At 40.8% G+C, this 16,869-nt stretch overlaps 3 protein-coding genes and 1 non-coding gene across 6 annotated transcripts in view; 2 read left to right on the forward strand and 2 right to left on the reverse strand.

The window, feature by feature from the left end:
* cmklr2 (chemerin chemokine-like receptor 2) overlaps positions 1–4,901 on the forward strand; it is a 63,819-nt gene extending 58,918 nt beyond the window's left edge. For all 3 annotated transcript variants that reach the window (XM_066688630.1, XM_066688629.1, XM_066688631.1), the window contains one exon: positions 3,630–4,901. In XM_066688630.1, coding sequence (XP_066544727.1) covers positions 3,651–4,721 — 1,071 coding nt within the window. In that variant the 5' untranslated portion in view covers positions 3,630–3,650 and the 3' untranslated portion in view covers positions 4,722–4,901. The remainder of the gene's footprint in view (positions 1–3,629) is intronic.
* A 1,767-nt stretch (positions 4,902–6,668) lies between these two features.
* Positions 6,669–10,990, reverse strand: eef1b2 (eukaryotic translation elongation factor 1 beta 2). The gene is made up of 6 exons (XM_066688633.1): positions 10,823–10,990; positions 9,441–9,563; positions 8,937–9,072; positions 8,752–8,818; positions 8,248–8,373; positions 6,669–6,863 (listed from the first exon to the last, which is right to left on the reverse strand). The coding sequence occupies exons 1-6, from the start codon at positions 10,900–10,902 to the stop codon at positions 6,709–6,711; spliced, it is 687 nt and encodes a 228-aa protein (XP_066544730.1). The 5' UTR covers positions 10,903–10,990; the 3' UTR covers positions 6,669–6,708.
* On the reverse strand, positions 8,464–8,536 carry LOC136712021 (small nucleolar RNA SNORD51). Its single transcript, XR_010804794.1, has one exon. It is a non-coding gene; the product is annotated as a small nucleolar RNA SNORD51 (small nucleolar RNA).
* A 3,305-nt stretch (positions 10,991–14,295) lies between the features above and the next one.
* The window catches only part of ndufs1 (NADH:ubiquinone oxidoreductase core subunit S1), a 56,936-nt gene continuing 54,362 nt past the window's right edge, over positions 14,296–16,869 (forward strand). Inside the window, exons 1-3 of the mRNA XM_066688639.1 lie at positions 14,296–14,450; positions 15,522–15,604; positions 16,414–16,505. Coding sequence (XP_066544736.1) covers positions 15,526–15,604; positions 16,414–16,505 — 171 coding nt within the window. The 5' untranslated portion in view covers positions 14,296–14,450; positions 15,522–15,525. The remainder of the gene's footprint in view (positions 14,451–15,521; positions 15,605–16,413; positions 16,506–16,869) is intronic.

Below are 16,869 nucleotides of genomic sequence, written 5' to 3' on the forward strand. Positions count from 1 at the left end.
ACGCACCTTGCCTGCCTTGAGTGGGGAGGTCCTATGCTCCATCTGTCTGGGCACCGACAGCGGACGCGAATTGGCCACAACTTCTAGGCTCGCTACGGCATGCTCGGAGTCCTGGCCTCCCACCAGGAGCCACCGCAATCACCGCCGCACCCAGCGATCTCGCACTCCAGCAAGTGACGGTAGGGGTTTGGTGGCACTGGATCTCCGCCTCTCCACTTTGGAGACAGCTGCGCCTCTCATGCCCACTTCTCTGCCTGCGTTTGCGTTGCGCCAGCTGCCGCGACCACACCTGCCACGGCAGCTGCTCCCCCCACGGCAGCCGCGCCTACCCTGCCAGACGTGCCCACGGTGCGTGCTGCTCTGGCTGTCCCAGGACAGGACCCACCTCATGAAGGCCCCCATCTCCCCGGGCTTCACTTTCAGCCCCAATGTGGAGGAGATGCTGTCACACGCCCTCCAAGAGAGTGAGCAGTCCCTGCAGCTGGCCCAGGTTTACCCCGTTTCACCCCAGGCCCAGCAGTACAGGCAGCCTGCAGTAGCTTGCCAATGGGGAGCCCCTGATTGCAGCTCCCAGACCACAGCCCAGGCAACAGCCCTGCCCTCCTGCTGATCTTCGCCAGCATCTCACTTGCAGGTAGGCACCCCCCCAGGCTCGCCGCCCAAGGCCCCCAGCAGCCCATGGTAGCCGGGCTTGATGGCCTGGGACATGGTGCGCAGGTTGAGCATCTCGAAGCACAACCCACGCACCATGTCCCAGGCCATCAAGCCCGGCTACTGGTTCACCACAGTGGATCTGAAAGATGCTTACTGTCACATCCCCTTTGCGCAGGCACACAGGAAGTTTCTCCGCTTCGCCTTTGAGGGCCAAGCGTTCGAGTTTGCTGTTCTCCCCTTTGGCCTGTCGCTAGCCCCACACACTTTTTCCAAGTGCATGGATGTCGTGTTAGCCCCCTTGCCTGGGGGTCCTTGTCCTCAATTACTTAGATGACTGTCTGGTTTGTTCTCACTCGAGGGAGCAGGTTCAGAGTCACTTGAACCTGATTCTAGGCTGTCTCTCCGAATTGGGCCTCTGGGTCAATCGAGAGAAGAGCTGCCTGACGCCAATTCAGCAGGCACAGTTCCTTGGACTGTGCCTCGATTCCGTTGCCATGCTCGCCACGCTGGCGCCAGAGAGTTGCCTCCATACACACATCTCTCCTTCTTCCGACTGAGCGCTCGTGTCGGGGTGTCCCTTTGCCAGAGACTGCTGGACCTCCTAGCGGCTGCATCACAGACCCTCCCCCTTGGCCTCCTCGAATTGAGGCCGCTGCAGTGTTGGTTAAGGTCTCTCAAGATGCACCCTCGCCGTGATCAAGCACACCGAGTCACAGTCACTCAGGCGTGCTGGAAGGTGTTCCATTGGTGGTGGAGCCCTCACAATTTGACCCTCAATGTGCCCCTGGGCCCAGTCTGCCACTGAGCAGTCATGACAATAGATGCCTCCAAACATTTTGGGGAGCAGTCTGCAATGGACGTGGTGTTCGAGGCAGGTGGACGGAGCCCGCACAAGCCCTCCATATAAACGTCCTGGTGTTACAAGCAGTACACCTCGGACTGTCTCATTTCCTGCCAGTCCTACGGGACAGACGTGCTGGTTCAGATGGACAACACAGCGGTGGTTGCCTATATCAACAGGCAAGGATGTCTCTGGTCGCACAGACTGCACTGTCTAGCACGCCGTCTGCCTCTGTGGGCACAGCCACGGCTCCGCTCCATCAGAGCAGTTCGCCTACCCGGCTTATCCAATATGACCGCAGACCTCCTCTCTCAGGGAGGCCCCCTGGTTTCGGAATGGCACCTCCACCCGCTTGTGATACAGAAATTGAGGAGCCGATTCGGCAGAGCGGAAGTGGATCTCTTTGCCTCGGCAGAGTTCACCCACTGCTCACTATGATTCTTCGTCCGAGACCGCTCAGGAACCCTAGGGATCGACGTGCTAGCCTATGCATGGCCGGGCTGTCTCCTTCATGCGTTCCCACCATTACCCCTTCTCCCGGTGGTCCTGGAAAAGGCCAGGAGAGAACGAGTGACAGTTCTGTTGATTTGCAGACCTGATCGCCCTCCTCCACGGAGAGCTTTGGCAACTCCCAGTGAGAGCGGACTTGTTGTTCCAGGTGCAGGGCACACTTTGGCACCCCAATCCAGGGCTCCTCCGGCTTTGGGCCTGTCCCTTGAGTGGGTGCATTTGATTGCCTGATTGTCACGCTAAGGCCTAACCCTGCGTTCATCCGAAAAGTGCTGTCTCCATTTCATGTCAACAGGCCTATTGAGTTGAGTCGGCCTGTGTGGAATGGAGCTCACTGCCACTGTTCCCAGCTGACCATAGTTCCTTGGTCAGCAGGTCTGTGGCTTGCTCTGGCTGTGTGCCATAGAGCAAGACACTGCTGCTGCTGTCCTCAGCGTTAAGCACTTGAGTGGGCTCTCGTGTTCCGCTGTGTACATAGTTAATTTGTCAGCACAGTAGAGCTAATGTTGCCCTGCGTTAGCTGGTCTAATCAGCAGGTGTCAACTGCTCCTGTGTTCTGCGGGTGGCGCATGAGTTGGTTCCTGCACCCCGTGGTGTATATAGTTCATTTGTACGACATTTTAAGTTGTCAGCACAGTGGAGCTCTACGCTCTGTACTGTTCAGTTGAATAAGATGCTCCTGTGCTGTGCGGAGGCTGCATGAATTTTCCTGCTGCCACATGATACATATTGTTGGTTTTACTCTGTTGACTAGCTGGCTGTGTATTATGTTGTTTCAGTGGGTCTGTGGCCCCACTCCTATTGGATCAGGGGCCCACTGCCATGATAATGCGCGGAGGCTGCACAAGTTGCTTGATTGCCCGCGCCAAATATGCAAGTAGTTTACAGCCTCGCTCCTAGCTGCACTAGTAGAGTAGTAGCTGGCCTTGCTATTGTAAGTGGAGGGCGTAACAGTTAACCTCTGTAGCCCTGGTTTGTAAATGCTGATTCTAGACAGTTTATCTGTAAGAGCGTGACTGCAGTACTCGCTCCTGGGCAGCTCCTGGGTGGCTCCTACCTCCGGGTCCCTGAGATTACTGTATGGAGTTGTGTTGCCGAGGTCCCCTAGCAGTATACCTCAGGGCAGGCTCCTTTATCAGCTCACTGCCTCCTCCCTTGCGAGTTTTGTTATACAGTATCCCCTCCCCCTTGAGTAGTGCTTCCGACTTGAAAGATAACGATAGGTTGCGAATGCAACACTGGTAATCTGAAAAGAGAATCACTGCCCAAGGGTTGCAAGGTCGCGTGGGAGTCCTAGCTCCCAGCAAAAGAGGGCTGCACAGACGTCACGTTTTATAGAACAGGAAGTGGGATGGGACCTGTTCTAAGTGACGTGCGCAAGGGCCAATGGCAGCTTTGACAGAGTAACGTTTTCGATTAGGTTCCTACGGGAGTGCGAAGAAACCCCACCCCCCTGGGCAGTGCTTCCTTTTTCAGATAACAAGGGTTGCCTTCGCAACCTATTGTTTTGTTTATATGACAGAAATTTTAAAAATCTCAATTTGTCTTTTATACTGGAACCTTTTCAAAAGCATTCCGGTTTCCCACTTTATAAACCAGTGTTCTTTGTGCTTTTGTTTCACAGGCTCGGGGGCACAAAGCAGCCATGGAGCAAGTCAATGATTATGGTAATATCTCCTACGAGGACTACGAGTATATGGATGAGGTGGAAGGACCCAAAGATCATGTCCAAAGTGAAGTTTTACACATAATCTCCGTGGTCGTATACAGCATTTCTTTTGTGTTGGGCATAATTGGGAATGGGGTGGTGATCTGGGTGATCGGTTGGAAACAAAAGAAGACGATCAACACCATTTGGCTGTTGAACTTGGCTGTGGCTGATTTTGTGTTTGTCCTCTTCCTGCCCCTGTCTATCGATTACGTGCTCAAGGACTTCCACTGGAACTTTGGCAAAGCCTTCTGCAAGATCAACTCCTTCGTAACAGTGGCCAATATGTTCGCCAGTGTCTTCTTCCTCACTGTCATCAGTGTGGACCTCTACATCTCTGTGATGCACTGTGCCTGGTCTGAGAGACACCGTACCCTTACCAAAGGCAGGTGGGTGTGTGCCGGAGTCTGGGTCCTCGCCATCACCCTCAGCATCCCTAGCCTGGTTTTCCGGGACACTGTGCAACTCACTGGTAAGACAGTCTGCTTCAACAACTTCCATGACACTGACATACACCTCCTGGCTGTCAGGCACATTACTACTGTTTGTCTGCGGATGCTGTTTGGGTTCCTCCTCCCCTTCACTGCCATCACAGTGAGTTCCATTCTGCTAGTGGTGAAAATGAGGAACTCCTCCGGTACCTCCTCTATGAGATTTTCTGGCTTCTCCAGGACAGCCACTGCCATCATCCTGGCATTCTTCTTCTGCTGGGCCCCATTGCATGTTTTCAGTTTAATGGAGATCTCCATTCATGCCGGCTCCAGGCTCCACAATGTCCTCCGCACTGGCTTCCCCTTAGCTACCAGCCTGGCCTTTTTCAACAGTTGCCTAAACCCCATCCTTTATGTCCTCACGGGGAAGAAGATTAAGAAAGTAATCCGCAAGTCCTGTCTGGAGATCACCAAACATGCTCTGAGAGACATCACCCAGACAGGCTCTGACATTGAGTCCTTGTCTATGAAGATCAACAGCACTGAAGGCAAATGCGAAGGACAGTCTGTGCTGTAGAGGACCCTTCCCTCTGTACTTTTCAAGAATTATATATCATCAAGGATATATGGGGAACATTGATTCAGATTGTTTTAATTAGATTTGAATATGGGGAGAAAACAAAAATGTAAATACTTTAACATTTTTAAATAGTTTTGGACTTGTATTTCTCCTGTAATAAAATAGTAAATAGCTTCAGGATGAATCAATCAATTATTATTTGTATAGCACCTTTCGCAGGGTAGCCACAGAGTGCTTTACAGAAGTATTCACCCCCCACAAAGTTTCCAACGTTCAACTTTCAACTTTATATATAGAATCTACACACTCTACTCCAAACTGATAAAGCTAAAAAGTGCTACAATTTTCCAACCCCTTTGTTACAGCAACCTTTAATCAGTTCAGATGAGTTTGATTAAAGCTGAATAATTATTTCCCAATTTAAACTCAAAGTCTAAAAGATAACAATTCTGTAGATGCTGAAAAACTGAAAATGCTTATATTTAATATTAAAATTAAATCTATGGGACAGTTTTTTTATTTCATGAATGTGCTGCTTGCGAACAACTTTACATAACTACAATTGATCTTTATAATGTTATAGCATTGATGTTATGATTTCTATATTTTATATAAATTCCACAAATATTGTTTTTGAAGTATTCTAGTAAACAGAACATGTATTAAATATTTAATTACATGTATTAAGAATAGAGGGATTCACAACTAAAAATCCATAGCTGCTGCCACTAAATCAGCAGTTTAATAGAATTACTAATTGAGAGGACTAAAGGAATAGATTAATCAATAAGTAGTTTAAGTAAGCAGACTTCATTGCACTGGGCAGAATGAAGTACAGCCTAAAGAAGTTGGTTGCATTAAAAATGTAGGGCCCTCGTTATGAGATCTTAAAGTACATTCTAGCATTTGTTTCAAATGAAATGGTCACCAAATAATTACATTTTACCAAAACATCTGCTTGATTTAAGTGCTTGCAAGTCTTTAGAAATACAGTTGTAAATCAGGTGACTTATAAACCTTGCAGCTCTACAGGATCATGATTGGAGACCTCCAATCTTGTAACACTGGACTCAAGCTTTCCCTCCTCCTTCTCAGGTTAGAGTATACAGTACAGTTATTAAAATTACATACTTAGTTTGAATGCATAGCAAGCAGCTGGTAGTTCTAAAATGCATTGTTTTAGTGGTACTATGCTTTGGTTAAATACATATTGTTGCAATGCATAATTCAGATTAATGTATTGTTACATAATCCCATTCACAATTTCACTGCATTTTACATCTGATAATAGCATAGTTCTGTCCACTAAATAAAGTTTTTCAGACTTTTTTCATACTTAGAAAGTTTACCAGCTCTGCTCTTTATTTTTAGTGACCATAGAGAAGTTTGAAGAGTTTTCATAACTTATTAACCTATAAAATAATATATATATATATATATTCTTTTATGTGAGCTAGTACAATTCAGTTAATTTGAGGACACACTATAGATGACAAGTGAAATTAAAACAAAAACTGCAGCATTTACTTCTGAAACTACATCCCAGATTGATTTATGGAGTTATTGATTGCTTTACCTGCAATAAAATATTTTCATACCAGTTTCCGTACTTCTGGTTATGTAAGCAAAACAGCCTACAGTTACAGACTGATAATTTTAGGCTTTCACCACAACTTCTGAAGCCCATTATGCACTGTACTAGTGCTTAATCTGACAGTTGAGTCGTACACATAAAATATAATCGACTATATAATCTAATATCTTGAATCAGATTAATGCATATTCTGGTTAAGTGCATAAAGTCATTATTGTATATCCTTGGGGTCATTATCTTTAGTCAACTGTACATCTCCCTTTAATCCAGCAAAAGCATTAACTCTGTACATGTGGAAAGTTTAAAATTAGCTACAGTTAAGTTTACAAAATCAATGACAATCATACCCATTGGTGTTTTAAGTGCTTTTATTTTTCATAATTCAGTCTTTTAGATCTTATTGAAAGCAGCCACATCCATAGACTGTACGTAATCTTCAAATGCTGTGATAGCCTCTTCCAGCTGGTCTGTTCCCACCTTGTCATCTTCAACCACACACTGAATCTGGAGCTTCTTTATGCCATATCCTACTGGTACCAGTTTGGCTGTTGAGATCAGAAGGAATGGTATAGGTTAAGTAGTATTGTAATCTTATGTCTATGGCATCAAAATAGTTTAGTTCAGTTCAGTTTATCCAACTACTTGACCTCTTAAAATGCAAAATAGTTATTTAGGGGTATATTTTGTAATTGAGAGAGTATTGACAGCAGGATCAAGTAAAACATTTTTTGAATAAGACATCTAGAAATGCAACTGAATTCCAAGTAAGGACCTGTATCCTTCATTAGAAAAAGCCTAGAATACAATATGGATATGGAATAGTAATAGTTAAGGATTAAAATGCACCCTGTGCACACAAACAATAATTTCCTCCATCTGCATCGGGTTAACATTGTGTCGTCAATATGAAAAAGTCAGCCAAAGAGAGCAATACACTTTTCGCACAAAATACTAACCCTAGCAGAAGAACATATTACAACAGTTTTGTATCAAATTTAAAGATAAACATGAGACAGCATGGTTCTCTTAAAATAGACCAAGTCTTACAATATACACTGATTAAAAGACTTGGTAAGGACTGCAGTGTGAACAATCCGAACTTTAGAAGCACACGTTTTGGGAAACCTCCGAAATCATGCATTTGCAAATGTACACCAGCACAGAAGTAAATTAAGTTGCACAAAACTGATCTAAATCAGTCTAATCACATGCTGCAGTAATATACTGTATAGAAAAAAACATTAATGTGCCACTGTATTTATACATCTTAAGGAATTTAATGAATTTATAGAATCAGTTTAGGAGATTTAAGGTAGGCCAATATATCTTCATCACGAACGAAACTGCACATTTCAAATTTGTACATGCAATGCAGTTTTCTAGGAATAGTTTATCAATGCAAAGTAAGCAATGTGTATGTATTATAGTTATGAATACATATTACAGGTAGTAATAATGACAATAAATCAGTACATTTTAAGGTGCTTTTAAAATGTATTCAACACACAGCACAAGCCAACCGGATTTTGTTTTTGTCGTTTTGTAGTGTAATTCTGACAAGCTTAGACAGGTGTGCAAAACTGATATCAGTTGTAAACTATGGGTTTGGGGGAGTTATAAGCCGGGTTAATTTTGAAAACTTTTGAAAATGAAAATATAAATACAACAAAAATGTATAACTTTTTCCTTGCTAATGCACATTTCTGTATTCATTCCAAAAATAAGCAAATTATAGAAATAATGAAAGACTTCAGTGTCTTACATTTCTTGCAATATAGGTTTCATATTATATTTATGTAAAATTAAATAATTTGCCATGCTATACCATGCGCTGCAATTTGAACAATGACCTGCAAGTAGACTTGCACTGGTGCCCTCTACTGTCTTAAAGGTGAAATGCTTAATGCTTAATGCGAAATGCATACTTACAGGATCCCCAGAGTAGGCCATCCATTTGAATGCTGCGCACACACTTCTCCATCTCAGCCATGTCAGTTTCATCATCCCAGGGCTTCACGTCGAGCAGGATTGAGGACTTGGCAATAAGCACTGGCTCTGCAGAAGAGTAAGAAAGCACCTTTATCAGTTACCTTCTGCAGCTTTCAGCATCAGCTTTGCAATCTAATCCAAGGCTAATGCTGGCAACAATCAGATTAGAAAATAAGTATCCATCACGGATTCAGCCGAAAGATGGTGATTTGGATCATCATTTTACCAGCTTTGCTAACCATTGCATTATGGGATAATGCAGCATAAACCTGCATTTTATGGCTCTTGAAGATCACATCTAAACACTATGATGTAGATCTTAGAATGCAAGATCTATCAGATTCTAACTGCATTAACTAAAATATTCACTGGATGGTGGGGGGGGGGGTGGTTTTCATAAAGCTAAATATTGGAAGATCAGGGTAGGGTAAGCAATGGGCATACTTTTGGATTTCTTTGCTTCATAGGCTGCCAGTCGCTGCTCCTTCACTCTCTTGGCCTCTTCACTCTCCTGAGGAGGAGGAAAAAAAAGTCAACATTTATTCTATAAGATCCAGTAACCATATAAATGCAGTTATGCTGGTGCTAGCTACAATCAAAGGTCAGAGCAATAAGACCAGATAGCTCACCTCTTCATCATCAGAACCAAAGAGGTCAATATCATCATCATCATCATCCTTGGACTCTGCAGTAGCAGGGGCTGAAGTGGTGTCCTCCATACCAGCTGGGCCATACTTTCCCAGAGGCTTCTTTACTCCAGGAAGGCTGAGAAAAAAAGGAGAGCGGGTGAGACTTGGACATTAAACATGTGTGCACAAAGATCCTGAAGAAGTCACTGGTCTGGTCAGTTTCAATAGTTGTGCATCACTGTCTCAGGTGAAAGATGGTGAAAGGAATCATCATTAAACCAGTTATTGGCATTCCTAATTTCAGGGACAGAAACCGGACACCCCTCCTCTAGTATTAAGCAGTTTAATTTGCATCAAATTGTAATACACATTAGAAAAACACTAATGGGACTAACTATCCATCACCCATAATTTAATAGAGAAGCCTGCAGTCTCTGGAATAACTCAAAACTACAATACAAATGGAGTCCGATTTCTATCCCATTGCCCATCATCTAGACATACCTTGCTTTCTCTTTCTGGTAGGACTTGATGTGGTTGTACCAACGTAGGGCATGAAAGAGCTCAGCTGCTGGGGGTGCAGATAGAGCCTCAAAAACAGCCACATCTGCCTGGGATGCAACATACCTTCATAACATTCAGGGAGAAAAAAAAAAATCTAAATCAGAGTTTGAAGTAGATTGCTTTCCTCTTAAGTGTAAATGGGGGGATAACCAAGAAGGTGGGTGATTTAAATTGTGTGATTTAATGTATTAAATTGATATCAAAATGAAAATGTACTATATAGATCTATCATGAGGGTGTGTGTATATCAAAATCAGACCATATTGATACACTGATCCACCAAGATTTCCATACATACATAACACATTTTGCAGATATAAAAGGGAAAAGATAAGCTATAGATCGAAGCAAATGGAAAAAATGTTAGTGCAGGAGTGGATCAATATAGGCTGCTATTCATGTGTGCGATAAACATATACAGCTCTGGACAAAATGTAGACCACTCCAAGTTCAGAAATCAATGTTAAGTGGTCTATTTTTTTCCAGAGCTGTATGTGTACACACATTGTGTATATATATATATATATATATATATATATATATATATATATATATATATATATATATACACACACACATACACATACATACATATATACATACATATACATATACACACACATCAATCCATCTATATACACATGTATACACTAAAAATAAATAGCTGCATTTAAAATATGGATTTATACATAAGCTAGATCTAATAATGTGTGCATTTCCTTACACTACGTAATTTAATAGAGGAATCTTAAGGGGTGAGGGCCCAATGACTTAGCGTTTAAGGCCATAATTATATATTTAATATACATCTACCAGCCGACATAATCTACATCCACAGCTTCGAAAACCCTACCCTTTACACTGCCGACATAATGTTAAAATACACCGATACATACATAAATCCATTAGTATATTTCCAAAACCTAATATAAATCACCTTCAGATTATTGTAATGACTACTTATTGACTCACTTGCTTAAAACAAACTCAAAACACATTTATTCACATCATGGTGCAGGCAATACAGAACCATAGAAAGTTTACAGACGAGAGAAGGCCATTTGACCCATCGTGCTCGTTTGGTGTCCATTAATAACCAAGTTAACTGACTTCGAGTTACTCGATACACTTAAAAACCTAAATAGAACATTGAACAATCATTAAATCACAGTTTATTGCTTAATTATTATTTGGATTATTATAATGTATTTTTTTTAAATATAAAATTTACTTAAACGCAAGACAACGTGTCACCACCAGCATGACTCTTTGCTGAGCTCAAATATGCCATCGAATAATTATAATACACTAGTATTACCGACCCCTCGATATAACTTTTGTCTGCCAAAAAGTCGTTGAGGACCTTCAGGCCGGCCGGTGATTTAAGATCTCCAAATCCCATATTGCTAGATTTAAAACGCAGACCTCGTTTTAACGGATAACCAACAGGATCCAGTCAATCCAGCACAGCGGAAGAGAAAAAGAAAGAGTATAGGCCAAAACCTACTTTATACCAGCACTAACGGAAGTAAAGCCCCGCCTCTTCTGCATATGGCTACGTTCACGTCTGCGCAGAATTTGAATTCGTCTGCGTGAATTCAGACGGAATATACGTCACCAGGTCACGCAGGCTAAAAAGTCCGCACAGACGCGCAGCTTCTCAAGAGGAACTGCGCTGGAGCAGCCGCGGCTTCAAAACAATCAAAGAGTGCTGTCTTATAAAGACGTGTGTATCAGCCAGAGACAGACCTCACTGCATGGGCAGCGCCACCTAGTCAGGGGGGTGTGAATCGCCTTGGCAAGAAAAATTGTCGAGAAAATTGACTCAGACATAAATCACTTTTTAATTCAATGTTACAGGCCTACACACAATTTAATGCGAATTACAGAGAACACCACACCTGGGCTATTCTAACAAAGAATACAAAGTGCGGTTTAAAAAAAATATATAATAATTGTTCTGACCCTAAATTTAATTTAACGCATAGACTATTTGATCTTATACTGGCTGGATGTAGGATAATATTGAACTTATATATATATATATATATATATATATATATATATATATATATATATATATATATATATATATGCAAAATAAAAAACGTCCTCTCACTTTCAACTGCTTTTATTTTCAGCAAACTTAACATATGTAAATATTTGTATGAACATAAAAAGATTCAACAACTAAGACGAACTGAACAAGTTTCACAGACGTGACTAACAGAAATGGAATAATCTGTCCCTGAACAAAGGGGGGTTTAAAATCAAAAGTAACAGTCAGTATCTGGTGTTGCCACCAGCTACATTAAGTACTGTAGTGCATCTGCTCCTCACGGACTGCACCAGGTTTGCAATTTCTTGCTGTGTGATGTTACCCCACTCTTTTACCAAGGCACTTAAAAGTTCCCGGACATTTCCGGGGGGAATGGCCCTAGCCCTCAACCTCCAATCCAACAGGTCCCAGACGTGCTCAATGGGATTGAGATCCGGGCTCTTCGCTGGCCATGGCAGAACACTGACATTCCTGTCTTGCAGGAAATCACGTCCAGCGAGGGTGGGTTTGTGCCCATAGGCGATGTTGTTGCCGGTGATGTCCAATAAGGACCTGCCTTACAACAGGCCTACAAACCCTCAGTCCAGCCTCTCTCAGCCTATTGCGGGCAGTCTGAGCACTGATGGAGGATTGTGTTCCTGGTGTAACTTGGGCAGTTGTTGTTGTCCTGTACCTGTCCTGCAGGTGTGATATTCGGATGTACTGATCCTGTGCAGGTGTTGTTACACGTGGTCTGCCACTGCGAGGACGATCAGCTGTCCTTCCTGTCTCCCTGTAGTGGTCTCACAGTACGGACATTGCAAATTATTGCCCTGGCCGCATTAGCAGTCCTCATGCCTCCTTGCAGCATGCCTAAGGCACGTTCACGCAGATGAGCAGGGACCCTGGACATCTTTCTTTTGGTGATTTTCAGAGTCAGTAGAAAGGTCTCTGTACTGTCCTAAGTTTTTATAACTGTGACCTTAATTGCCTACCGTCTGTAAGCTGTTAGTGTCTTAATGACCGTTCCACAAGTGCATGTTCATTAATTGTTTATGGTTGGAATAGCATGGAAAACTGTTTAAACCCTTTACAATAAACATCTGTAATTTGGATTTCTACAAAATTATCTTTAAAATACAGTGTCCTGAAAAAGAGATTTCTTTTTTTTGCAGAGTATATATATATATATATATATATATATATATATATATATATATATATATATAAAAGTATATATTTTATGATAGTATAGTATATTATAAAACCTATACAAAATAGTTTATTTCAGTTTACAGACATAGCATGATTTTCTTGTTAAAAAAATATTTTATCTCTACGATATAATTTAAATATGAATTACACAATACAGTATATTACTTATACATAGAAAATCGTAATTAATAAAGTTTTGTGTAATGAGGCATAAGACATAACATTCTGGCTGCGTTCACGACACGCATACTTTGCCGAGTCTGCGCATACTTTTCGCATACTCTGCGACGAAACTGTCCAAGTTACCCGTCTGCATGAACTCAGCCGGAAAACACGTCACAATGCGACGCATCCACAGGATGCAAAGTCTGCACAGCCGCGCAGCTTCTCAAAACGTACTGCGCTGGTGCAGCCGCGGCTTCAAAACAACAAAGGAGCGCTGTGTGACAAAGATGTGTGTATCAGCCAGAGACAGACCTCACTCCATGTGCCAGCGCCACCTAGTCAGGGGGTGTGAATCACCCTTGAGTCATGTCATGAAGGATCTTAAGAATTTCATGCTAGATATGGCTAAGTACAACAGAAATAATATATTTTAAAGATTGACAGTTCAACAATAAAATAATATGCATGTGTAGTGGTGTACGTATACATTATAACTTAATTTCCACGTATTATGTGAATTTATAAGTTGCACACCTGGCAAGGAAATCCATAATACATACAAAATATTGTACATCTTTATTTCTCTGAATGCACAGGTTTAATGTAGATTCGAAACCAGTGTATATATAATATTGTACACACACAAACACAATCTGATCAGTAGATGAGTATTTAACCCTTAAGTGTCCCAACAATGAGTAGGAATGAAGATTTCTATTAATTAAAGATTATTAACGGATCGTAAAGCTACTTAATCTGATATTAACTGATTAAATGGCCCATTTTCTGATTACACTGTAAAGTATTAAGCTGGTGGAGCACGAAGGGAACTTTGATTGCATTAACTTCTGTGATTAGGACTGAATTTTCTCAACACCGACTCAATGTTTGTTCTGCTGGAGTCTGCAGCTCCACTGTCAGAGCTGTCCACGCTCCGTCTGCACAGACCGTGACGTCACACGCAGACTCCCGTCTGCAATCTAGCCGGCACAAAAGTGTCGTGAACGCGGCCATAGCTTACAGCATCGTACATAGCACTAGACCTAGACAAGATGGCGCCTCTCTTTACATACCAAACTTACGTAGGAACTTATCTAGTCATTCTAGATCTGTGATCTTTGCTGTTACCTTAAGAAAAGAAAGATACAAATAATGTTTATTACATACATTTATTTTACAATCTCAAAAATTTCCTAAATGGTTATTGTTAAAATTTAAACAACGAGTAGTCATTTTGTAAATATTTTGCGATATTTATAATACAGGAAGTGACTGGTATGGGGTTAAAGTGAAAAGGTTAAAACAAACTATAAATTAATTTAAGATTATTTGTAATGAAGTATATTTAAAAATTACAAACTACTGATTGTTGTATAAGGTATGCTATTATTTTTAACGCAGCTAAGAAAAAAAAAGTACAGTATAACAAATTATATTCTTCGATTATTCCCGTTGTTTTCTCCGGAGATTGTCGAAGTCGCCATACTGATACAGTGACGCTGTTCTGGTCAAGAAGGCCAAATAGCGACAAGGTAAGACAACTGAAACAGACTTCTAAAATTCATTTAAATGGACAATAAATGTGCAGACGATTGCTATTAGTAGGACGTTTTAAATGCAGGAAAAATTGTCTGACGTGTGATCTGACATTCAGTGAAAGTGTATTGTTCTCTTTCTATGCCCTTGAATCGCCTGTTATGTATTTAATCTAGATAAGTACTGCTGCAATCCGAACTCAACGATTTAATGTAAAGAAGCGTTAGAACTTGTTAAAATTAAATTAGTTTTTTAATGCGAATGCAAATTTAGCACTTGTTTTTGCATTTTGATTATTATTATTAATATTATTATTATTATTGTATTATTATTATTAATTTAGAAATGTTTTCCTATTTGTTCAGAAAGATTACATTTGAATGTTGCCTTGCTGCTTTTTACCACTGTTTATTAATACATTTTAAGTGATTCTAATTACGTCCCCGTCTCAGTCACTACTGTATGATGACCTGGAATCGTTGTTCTTAACATTTGAATTTTACTAATTGTGTTAGTCTTCTATTTATTTTGAAATATATTTTTACGAATGTTAGTTTCATATAGTGTATTTTCTATGTATGATTATGGTTTCTTACTGATACTTTTATTTCTGGATCTGGACATGCTTGGAAATCGAGGGAACTTTACAGATATCTGGTCACTAAATGCAAATATGTTGCAGAAACTATGGATGAAAGAAAGATGCATAGAAAGACGTGTGCTGGAAATATGAAGAGCAGAGAAAAATAAATTAAGGGATCCGAGAAAAAAAAAGTGAAATTTTTGAGAGTGAAAATGTTAAAATGACAATGGGCTGGAAACATTACAAGAAGAACAGTTCAAGGAAGCTATCAAATAGATCCCAAGAAATGAAAAAATACCTGGAAGACGACCACACAAGATGGGAAGATTAAATTAACGTTGCAGGCTTGATATGGAAAAGAGAAGCTATAAAACATTGGGGAGGACTAAATCTAGCAGTGGGTCAATACAGGCTGATGTTTATTATATATAATACAGTATGCATGTAAATAAACAACAAATAAATAAATGGTTTGTCATTTCAGCGAAATGCTGCGGTTCTCTGTCATTAGCCGTGTGCTCTTGGGACATGCCCACAAGCAAGCCTGCATAACATCCATCAACCATGGTAATTATTATTTTGTTAACTTCCAAATTTGAGTACTTTTTCTTTCCAAATTATAATTCCCTAGTTTCCACTTTCTAGCCAATAGGTGATCATGCAGCATAGAGAACTGGTTGCTAGGTCCTCTTCCTAGCCAGATCCAAAGTAAGCAGACACTTGTTCTAAGATATCAGCTTAGCATAGGTAGCGCAGGTCTGTAGCTAATTTCCTTTAATCAGATTATTAATGACCATATGATTAAACTTAGTGTCATGAGATTAAAAAAAAATAAAGCAGTGGAACTCTTCAAAGGGCTTGATTTATTGTTCTGTATTTTTTAGCAGATCCCCATATCCAGGATGACTTTGTTTACACAAGAGACATTTTAAACCATTAAAAAAATGCATGAATTATTGAGAAACATTTTAAATAATTACAAAAGTGCATTCATACAATCAGTACAAATACAATAACAAACAACATGATTTACTGGTATGACATAACATGCAACATATGATTTACTAGTGGCTGGACTAAATCCCGGTCTCTTGGCACCATAGGTATCCTGCCATATGCAGAATTCTAGTTATTGACAGTTAAGCATTTTAGACATCTAGAATGCTCCTGTATAGTGAGGGGTGACAGAAAAATTAAAAAGATAAAATAACAAATAAACAAAAGTGGAGGAATAATAAGACTTTAATTTGTAATACAAAAATATATAACATTTTAACATTAACATCTTACAGGAAACCCTGAACTCAAATCTAAAGCCATCCTGTCGTATAAACAAACAACTGAATACCAGATCTCTGTGTGTTTACTTCTTACAGCTCGCACTGCTGCTACAGCAGCTAGCAACCTAGTGGAGGTCTTTGTGGATGGGAAGTCTGTCATGGTAGAACCAGGGACTACAGTGCTTCAGGTAATTGTAACTTGTAACTAACAATCCTATTGGCACTACTGCCATCAGGTATTTTCTTCCCCAAGAAGGACTGCCCCACAAAAAATATGAGACTAGAGTGCAGTCCAGGTCAAATAACTAAAATAAATGGCGGTCTTTTCCTTTCATTTACAAAAAATAATGAAAGCTTTGGATCATTCTCTGTATACTCCCATAGCATTCTGATTCCATTTGAAGAATGGAACAGAATATATGAAATCATAGTGAAATGTTTGTTTAAACCTACATTCAGATCTAAAGGCTTATATAAAAACTGAGAATTATAATGTTGGCAATTTGAAGACTTTCCAGAGGGAGCGATAATTTAGCCATGAAGGAATGTAAG

Source organism: Amia ocellicauda, chromosome 16, assembly GCF_036373705.1.
Source record: "Amia ocellicauda isolate fAmiCal2 chromosome 16, fAmiCal2.hap1, whole genome shotgun sequence".
NCBI lineage: Eukaryota > Metazoa > Chordata > Actinopteri > Amiiformes > Amiidae > Amia > Amia ocellicauda.